This window comes from Trichoderma ghanense, assembly GCF_004382785.1.
Source record: "Trichoderma ghanense strain CCMA-1212 chromosome Unknown scaffold_6, whole genome shotgun sequence".
NCBI classification, from domain to species: domain Eukaryota; kingdom Fungi; phylum Ascomycota; class Sordariomycetes; order Hypocreales; family Hypocreaceae; genus Trichoderma; species Trichoderma ghanense.
The window spans coordinates 79,973-88,910 of record NW_027395669.1 but is presented as its reverse complement, the minus strand read 5'-3'; the positions used below and the strand labels follow the sequence as shown (position 1 = coordinate 88,910).

Sequence of the window (8,938 nt, the reverse complement as noted above, 5' to 3'; positions counted from 1 at the left end):
AGCCCATCGACGTTGCAAGGGTTGTGATGGGCGGGCGGAACGTCTGGAAACGCTGTCGAAGGGCCCCGTCGCCGCTTGGTGTCGCGTCCACGTGCCCTCGCATGCCGAGGGCCAGCCAGGCAGAGAAAGGGAGCGATTGGATTGCTGACCGGCCTGGATCGCTTTTGGTGACTGATGATCGATGGGTTTGATTGATGAGTGATTGATTGATTGATTGCCCCGAGGCTGGGTCTGGGGGAGCATCGAGAGCTGACGCGAGGAGCAGCGGATGACGCCTTCATGGTGAGGCTTGGGACCGGGGCGAAGGATCGTGGGTTAATTAATGACGAGTCCATATATCACGACGAGAAACTCGCAGCCAGAATTGAACGGTGACCGGCGCAACCGTTTTGGCGGCAGCAGCAGGAATCTGGCCGACTTCCAGTTGCACTGCCTGAGATGTGTCAGAACCAAACTTTGAAGACGGCCAAAGGGATTCCAGCCGCCAAGCCACGTCCGTTTCCGACCCCCATCGCTTCCATCCGCTCACGCTCGCTTTCCCTTTTTCCTCTCTGCTCTCGAACGGACCGTCTGTCCATGCTAAACATCCGACTCTGCTCCAGTTGTGCCCGTTCGCCACCAAGCCGTCAACAACTGGACTGGAACCAACATCCATCCACGTATCCGTACACGCACAAGTAACACCGCCTTGGCCGCAAGCCGCACGCAGCTGGAGCAGCGCAATCAGACCCCGGCCAGCGCTAGCCGGGCCTCTGGCTGACCCCTACCGGCTCCCGGGCCATACCGCCAAACCGCTACCAGCGCCTCCAGCAACGCCGCATCCAGCCTGCGCCGGTGCCTGTTCCAGCGCCATTTAGAGGGCCCCCCCCTCCCCCATCCCCCTCCAACNCCTCCCCCATCCCCCTCCAACGCCCCCCCGGACCACCGCCATTATTATTATCCTCGGCCTCACCTCTCTTGGGCCCATCGCCATCTCCATCCCCGTTCTTTTGCTGCTAACCGTCTCCTCTCATAACCTCCCCCCTTTCCCTTGTCCAGTACGGGCCCCGTTTCCTCCTTTTTCCTGCTACCCCCGGACCACGCCAGGCCTTGTTCTTTCGTTCTCTTGCATCGTCTGGGTCCTTTGGGGTGCGTTTCCGGGAGCCCAATGCAGACGGTTTGGTGGAGCCTCGCCGTCGGTCACCGTGTAACTCGTTCGCTCCCAGCTGCAGCTCCAGGAACCACGGCAACGATGGCTTGCAGTCGGTGTAGGTAATATTAGATGCTAGCCACTGCGTATCCGGACGAAACGAACCTCGCGGGCATCCGACAGGGGTGCTGGCGTTGGATTGCAATCCGAAACTTAAAACAAGAAGCCAGGAGGAAGCATCGTCGAAACCACCTCCATCGTCCTTCCCGTCGTCGTACCATCTCGTACGTGTACCCAGCTCTGCCTTGGAAAGATTGAAGCTTCTTCTTTGCTCCGGTCTTGGCTGGCTGTCTGTATCATCATCTTTCCTCTGTCCGTCGCTCTGTCCAGCTTCCACCAGCCTCACCGGCTCAGACACATACAAACAACACACATTCACACACACACACACACACATCTTTGCCCGCGGCCATGGCTTCATTACAGACGCAGCCGTCGGGCCTGAGCGGCGCCGGCAAGCTCACCAAGTCGCGCAGCCGCATCGTCGTCAAACCCATCCTCAAGCGGCTGCACCACGTCCACTCGCACTCGGAGCGCAACTCGCTCGACCTCAACCGCGGCTGGGACGACCAGCCCGTGGCCACGACGCCCGAGCTCGAGTACGGCTCCTTCGACTTCGGCGCGCGCGACCTCGACGACCTGAGCGCCGACCGCCGCCTGTATTCCACATACGCAGCTGCGCCAGCCGCCGGCGCAAAGCTCGTCCGCGACGTCAGCTTCACCAGCCTGTCCAAGACCAAGGCGGACCTGGGGCCCGCGCCGCCTGGCCTCGCCCGCGCAAACACCTTCTCCTTCTCCTCCGCCTCCCACGCCCGCTCGACCAGCGGCAACTCAGTCTCGGCCGCCGCCGCCACCACCCGCGCCGGCTCCTTCGTCCACCCCTTCCAGCAGATGCCCCGGACCTCGACGCCGCCGCTGCACTCGTACGCAAACTCCCTCTCCTCGCTCGACGGCGGCCTCACCGGCCAGCAGCAGCGCGACCTGACCTCGGCCATTGCCGAGAGCAGCGACAGCAGAAGCAGCAGCGACGACGACCGCCTGGACCTCGACGAGCCGCTGGCCTCGCCCGCGCCCCTCTGCCACTCGCAGTCCGAGGGCCCCAACCAGGCCGCCTCCGCCACAAACTCCAAGAAGCTCTCCTACTCCTCCAGCCTGCGCTCAAACTCGCCCAGCTCAAAGCCTGCGGCGCCGCCTGGCCGCCACTCGCTGTCCGGGCGACCGTCGCTGTCCGGCAGCCAGCGCACCAGCTCAGATGGCCCCTCTGTCAGGGCGGCCACCACTCGCTCCAACTCGGGCCCTTCTGTACAACGTCTCACCCAAGGCGCTGTGAATCACCAGTCCGCGCTGGCAAACGACTCCTCATCCTCCAATGCCGCCGCCGTGCCCTTGCTCATCTCCACCACCCAGCAGAAGACGGCCTCCAACCCGGTCTGCTCCACGTCGCCCATATCCCCGTTCCGCACGTCGCTGGACATGAACGGCTTCCGCCTCCGCTCGCGGAGCGAGATGGACTCGTCCACCCGCCAGGAGCAGGTCCGCGAGGCCCGCCGCAAGTTCGAGGCCAAGGAGAAGGAGAAGGAGGAGAAGTACGCCCGCGAGCAGATCAAGAAGCGCGAGCGCGCCGACGCCAAGGAGGCTCACAAGATTGAGCGCGCTCAGGCCAACAAGCGCAAGACGAGCTTTGGCTACACCACGCCCATCTCCAGCGCCAGGAACTCGTCCAGCGTCCGCGAGAAGACCGAGTCTGATCCGCTCAACGGCGGCCAGGCCCAAGACGCCCCCTCCCGAAGCAAGTCGGCCAAGCGCAGGACAAACAGCCTCTGGACAGCATTCATGCTCTGGCTGAGAACCCGTCTGCTGAAGCTGGCCCGGCGGCAGCGATAAGAAGCCGTCCATCAAACAAGGTGCCTCTCAGCAAGCGGAAGAGCAGCGCCAAAACCCAGCCTGCCTCCGATCACAGCTCTCACATCCCATCAACAACACTCGCCCTCAAATGCGTACGAGTCCCCTTCAACCACCGGACTCAATTAATCCGTCACATACCATCGATGTGTGTGCATAGCTCTCATCATCCGCTCACCCCACCATTTCTCTACTCATCGAATCGCATAACTACCACCACCGAGAGCAAAGTGCTGGGTTCAGCAGACATCTTGCATAATCACGACTCTCATCTCACTTTCACGGCCCAATGATACAGATGGGGAGCAACAGGCCCCAGGCGCACGCAAACATCTGGGATTGCCGTTTCTTTTTCTCTCCATTACCATTTTTGTTTTCTTTACCTCTTTTCGCGCGAATCACAAATCTGCGAGGCGTTACGGAACCGGCAAGAGTACAAGCATCGGCAGGACATGTTTGACCTTTTGGTTTTTTTCTTTTCTTCAACAATTTTTCTTTTCTGGCTCTGGCATTTTCCAATCGAGTCTTACGAATTTTCTTTTTCTCTACATCTGACGCCCAATCATCCGTCGGGGTCTTTTACGAATTGCATACAGGAGGAAATACACATTTTTGAAAGGGCACATGTTGCTTTTTTTGGGACATATTAGAGAGTTGTTTTTTTCACATTTCCTTGGCGAAGACCAAGAGAAATGGGGAACGAGGGCGGTTCAACACTGGCGACATGCAGTTGGACACACAACCCGTATGAACGGACATTGGGGGGCAGAAGGCGACGAAGACCCCGCGCCGTGGGTGCCATACCAGAAGATGGGCTTCTTGTTCGGTTTTTTTTCTTCTCTCGCGGATCGCTTTCTTGGAAACAAGCGCCGTTTGGATGATGAACACTCTCTACGGGAGAAGATGAGCTTTGAGGATTGGGGGGGAGAGAGGCCGGGGGGAAACAGAGGAAGGGAAAGGGGGTCCATAGCATCATCTGTCTGTAGGCGATTTCTCAGCGGTGTGAAAAGAAAATACGAACAAGTTGCCAATCATTTCTGAAGCTTCTCTCCCTCTTAAAAGTATTACAATGCCCTTGTTGACCGTTCTCAGTGTTTTGTTTACAAAACAGGTTCTTTGTTTACTTGTGGGATGTGTTTTGTTGTGTGGTGGCTTCACGCCACCTGCAAAGCCATGTAACTCTACCAGACCCCGGCAAACACCATTGGACCGATTGTCGAGCCTCGCAAACGGAATAGGCAATTCATAGTGAGGTGAGGCGCGTTCGCTTGAGGCCCGCCTGTGCTGCTTGTTCTTGTTTTGGTTGATCTTGCATATGCAGTCTATGGTGGAGTTCAAAATGGCTTGGTTCAGGTTGGTCCAATGTCGTCTGGCTTGGAGCGCACGCGCGAATGAGATTGGTTCTGCGTGGGAGGGATCACCAGGGGCGCAGGGATGATCGGGACGCGGATTGGTTTTTGGAGTTTTGATTTGTTCCTGGGTTTTGGGTTGGAGGGGGGAAGGGTGGTAGTGAGGGTTGTGGTGGGATCGGTGAGGCTCGGTGAAGGGTTGATACATGTACGTGTAAGTGCTGATATCGAATGAGCGATGGCGCTATATAACACAGCGGCTTCACTGTCAACATGAACCAAGTCGACACTTTGAGCAGATGATATCACTACTATTCGTCTCACGTGCGAATTTGTACATTTGACCACTCCAGCAATGCCCCCCTCAAAGCTTCGCCTTGGGCCTCACGTCCACCGGCGTCCACCAAGGATACCCCGGCGGCGCATCATCCTCAATAGTATCCTTAAACTCAGGCTTCCTCTTTTTCAAGAAGCTCTCAATCCCCTCCTTGGCATCCTTGCTCCTGACAAGCGAGTAAAACATCTTGCTCTCCACAAGATGCGCCTCCTCAGGCGACGCCGGCGTCCGAAAGATCTGGTTCTTCATCACCGCGGCAGACACCAAGCTGACGTTGGCAGCAATGTCCTCTGCGATGCCCAGCGCGGTGGGCAGCACCTTGTCCGGCTCGTCGACGACCTCGCTGAAGAGCCCGTCGAGCAGCCTGTGGCCGGCCGGGTAGACGGCGCCGGTGGTGGCGAGGTGGAGGGCGCGTCCGGCGCCGACGAGGCGCGGCAGGAAGAAGCTGGAGCAGGCCTCGAGGCAGAAGCCGCGGCGGGCGAAGACGAAGCCGATTTTGGCGTCGCGGGAGGTGACGCGGATGCTGGCGGGGAGGGTCATTGTGATGCCGACGCCGACGGCGGAGCCGTTGATGGCGGCGATGACGGGCTTGGAGCAGCGGTACATGGCGAGGCTGACCTGGCCGCCCTCGTCGCGGTGCGTGTCGGGGGATGTGCCTGCTGGTCCGCCGGCGTTGAAGTCCATGCCTGCGCAGAAGAACTTGTTGGCCGGGTCGGAGGAGGCGAGGACGATGGCTTTGACGCGCGGGTCGGAGGAGAGGAGGTCGAAGGCGGAGATGAGGGAGGTGGCCATTTCCGCTGTGAAGGCGTTGCGGGCTTGAGGGCGGTGGAGCTTGATGATGATGACGGGGGTGACGGAGGGGGAGGAGGAAGGGTGGTGGGAGAATTGGAGGGTTGGGAGGGTCAGGGCTGTGTAGCTCTGGGGGAGGTTGGAGGCTGCCATTGTTGGTGTTGTTGCTGAGTTTGTTTGTCGGCGGTTTGAGGGCGTTGTGATGGGATGGGGTTGGTTGAGATGGGTATTGGTGAGGCTGGGGCGGAAGGGTTTGCGTGAGTGGAATGAGTCTGAGATGAGTTTGGAGAGATAGGTGATCCTATTCATATGAGGTGCCGATGAGATGTGCAAGCTTGGGCATGCGAGGGTTGAGATGGAGATGGCGATGCATGAGATGAGGTTGGTGTTTATCCAAGTCGACGGGAGCGTCACTGCTGGGGTTCTGGAGCCGTTGCCGTTGGACCTCGGCTGCCCCGCCGCGGCCCGGGAGTTCTGCAGCTTCGTAGCCCGTGAGCAGCCTTCACGTAAGCTGATTTCATGTGTAAGCTGCTTTCATGCAGGGTCCAAGAGATATCCCAAGGATATCCTAATCGATTTACGTCAACTACTCTGTGCATCTCATGCTATAGAATCCCGTCAAAAGAAGGGAAGAGCCCAGAATAATCATGCTAGTGTCCCGAGAGCAGAAGAAGCAGTGGACCTTGGATCCCTTGTCGAAATTCAGCTGCTAGTAATACTTGGACCTTAGCAGAGCTAGACTTCAACGGCAGCCAATAAAAAGACATCCACAACCTCGGAACCAAAGTGTAAATGTTTCCTCTCCCTAGATACCTACCCATACGGCATCTATCAAAAGCCTTCAGTCGAACCTTCATACAAGTCCCCAACAACTGCCGAACCCGATGCGCAACGGAGCTCGAGGCCCCGGCACGTGACACAGTGCCATGTCATCGCGCAGCCTCGACTTCATACTGCCCGTATATGGGCGGGGCCCGGCAGCCTCAAAACCGCAACTCATCTTCTTTCCTCCGGAACGGCCTCCGTGATCCTTCCCCGACCCCCGACACTCGCCCGGCAGCACTGCGACGCAAGCCATGGGTTATCGCTGGGAAGAGCACCGGGAGACGTGCTACCGCCTGTACATCGAGCAGGGCTGGCCCCTCGAGCGCATCATGGCGCATCTGCAGAGCAGCGCCGGCTTCACACCAAGGTACCGTGACGGCTAACGAACCCCTTTCCCTCCCCCCCCAAGCCAAGTGTATGCTCGCGTTTTGCATGCTTCGCAAGCTAGGTGAATGGCAAGGTTGTGAAAGCTGGAGTGGTTGGCGTTGTAGTGCCATGTTTAACACACAACCAGCGGTGATGCGGCTAACCGTGACATAGTCGACGGGCCTTTCAGGACCAGTTCCGGCGCTGGGACTTTCCTCCCAAGGTAAAGAGCCACGAGCAGGACGGCAGCTTGGTGGCCCGCGTCAGGGAGCTATGGGAGATGAACCTGTCGCAGAGAGGCATGACCCAAGTGCTTCGACAGGAGGGCTTTCAGGTGACTTCGGCAGACGTTGCAAAGCTGCGCGGCAGGATCGGATTGCAGATGCGTGGGCCCAACGTAGACAAGTCCAGGCCTGAGTTGCATGTCGAACCCCAGGCGCTCGAGACTGAAGATTCAGGAGGCTCCATCGATGTCCCGTTTCCTCTGCTTCGCGAGGGAGGCGAGCCAATGTCACGGACCATCTCGGCTCAGTCTTCTTCCTCCTCGTCGCTCTTTCTTCGTGACTCAGAGCCCTCCGATCCCAGGGACGCGAAGAAGCGCAGGACAGGCAGGAAGGACACTCCCGGGGCCACTGCCCGGTATCCTTCCGAGATGACGCTCGATGATGCCCGGAGAAAGCTGGGTCTGGACAAGGCCACCTATCGCTCGCTCCGTGACGTCTTCACCAGGGTCTGCGCCGCTCTAAACATCAGCAGGAAGGTGGATGAGCCTGAGAAATGGGAGTCTGCAAAGACCCGCCTGATGCATGACCTGCCCATGCTCTACGAGAAGCTGTGCACCCCCCGTGACGAGCTGGAGATGAAGCAGGTCGCCCTGGACGCCATCTGCAAAGACGTTGCAAAGTCGAAGCGATACACGGAATCCAAGATGACTCAGCTGGAAGCCAAGCTGGCATTACGCATCAACCCGCAGCAGGCGAGGGAAATGCGACTCGTCCTGACCGAGCTGCTGGAGGCATTCGGCTTTGCCAACAAGCCCGACGGCACGCTTGCGCCTACGCCCACGCCTCAGCAGTGGGATGAACTGAAGGGCCTGTGGGGTCAACGCTCCGGGCCGGTTCGCAGAATCTTGTCCGAGATACGCTCTGGTCAGGGCGAAGGCTCAAAGAAGGCCAAGGCCCTGGATTCATTGGCCCGAGACATCCTCAAGAGGCTTCGCGATAATCGCCCGGATAGGCACTCCAGGAAGCAACAGCAGAGCGACCAGGCTTCCACGGAGGCACAACGGCCCCACGAGGATGCCTCGCAGGGAAGCGATTCGCCGCCGGATCCTCGCTTGTCTGCTGGTCCGGCGGATCTGGGAAATGGCCTGCCAACAGCTACATCCCAGCCTTACACCGATGGCTTGCAGGCGCAGGACGACAGCGTCACTCCGCTGCTGGGCGCTCAGCTGGACACGGGGCTTCACGTACCGGCAACCACATTTCACGATGCGCCCCAAGTCCAATTCACGTCTTCCTACACAGCCGGCATGCCGAGTTCTGACAGCGGCGCCATGTCGCACTACCTGCCGGATGCTGCTCTGGTTCCTCATAGCTTCACCTGGCCGCGGCCACAGCATCCGCCCGTTCCTCCTCAGCCAATCTACGCTCCTGCGGCAATCTCCAACGTCCCTCCATCTCTGACGGTTGAGCAACCGCTCCTCCTCCCTGCAACAGCACACGCGGGATTGCTTGCTGAGCCTTACGCCACCCAGCCGCCGTTGTCTACGTCGATGCTGCCCCATGGGTCTTCCACATCCGCACCGGGAGAAGTCACGGTCTGGTTCGGTTCACACCCGTCGTCAATCTACAGAGTTGAAACACCGTTCTGGGTGGACGTGATCACTTCACGGACGATGCAAGGGGTCCAACAGGCTATAGCGAACAGATTTCCCGGCGCGGCCTGCCTGAATGTGTACGGTGTGTTTACGCACACCGGCGGAGAGTCCATTGTCTTGAACGACGATTACGATCTGACGGGGTACCTCTCGTCGGTCAAGCCACCAATGCTCAGCGTTCAGCTGGTGCATGAGCTGCCATGATGGGCTGTTGCTTTCTTGCTGGGCGTTCCGCACGGCGCATTGCTCCCCTTTTTATGATTAACGATGCCTTTTTTGTTGGTCGATGTGGGTTTATCCGA

General features: G+C 58.9%; 3 protein-coding genes across 3 annotated transcripts; 2 read left to right on the top strand and 1 right to left on the bottom strand.

Moving 5' to 3' along the window:
* Window positions 1-1,600: 1,600 nt before the first annotated feature.
* On the top strand, window positions 1,601-3,073 carry CCMA1212_005626 (uncharacterized protein; the record flags this gene model as incomplete). Its single annotated transcript, XM_073702880.1, has 1 exon — window positions 1,601-3,073. One exon carries the CDS (start codon window positions 1,601-1,603, stop codon window positions 3,071-3,073), a length of 1,473 nt encoding a protein of 490 aa, XP_073558537.1.
* A 1,731-nt stretch (window positions 3,074-4,804) lies between these two features.
* CCMA1212_005625 (3-hydroxypropionyl-coenzyme A dehydratase) lies at window positions 4,805-5,719 on the bottom strand (the record flags this gene model as incomplete). Its single annotated transcript, XM_073702879.1, has 1 exon — window positions 4,805-5,719. One exon carries the CDS (start codon window positions 5,717-5,719, stop codon window positions 4,805-4,807), a length of 915 nt encoding a protein of 304 aa, XP_073558538.1.
* Window positions 5,720-6,642: 923 nt separating this feature from the next.
* On the top strand, window positions 6,643-8,840 carry CCMA1212_005624 (uncharacterized protein; the record flags this gene model as incomplete). The annotated part of the gene is made up of 2 exons (XM_073702878.1): window positions 6,643-6,758; window positions 6,932-8,840. The coding sequence occupies 2 exons, from the start codon at window positions 6,643-6,645 to the stop codon at window positions 8,838-8,840; spliced, it is 2,025 nt and encodes a 674-aa protein (XP_073558539.1).
* Window positions 8,841-8,938: the final 98 nt, after the last annotated feature.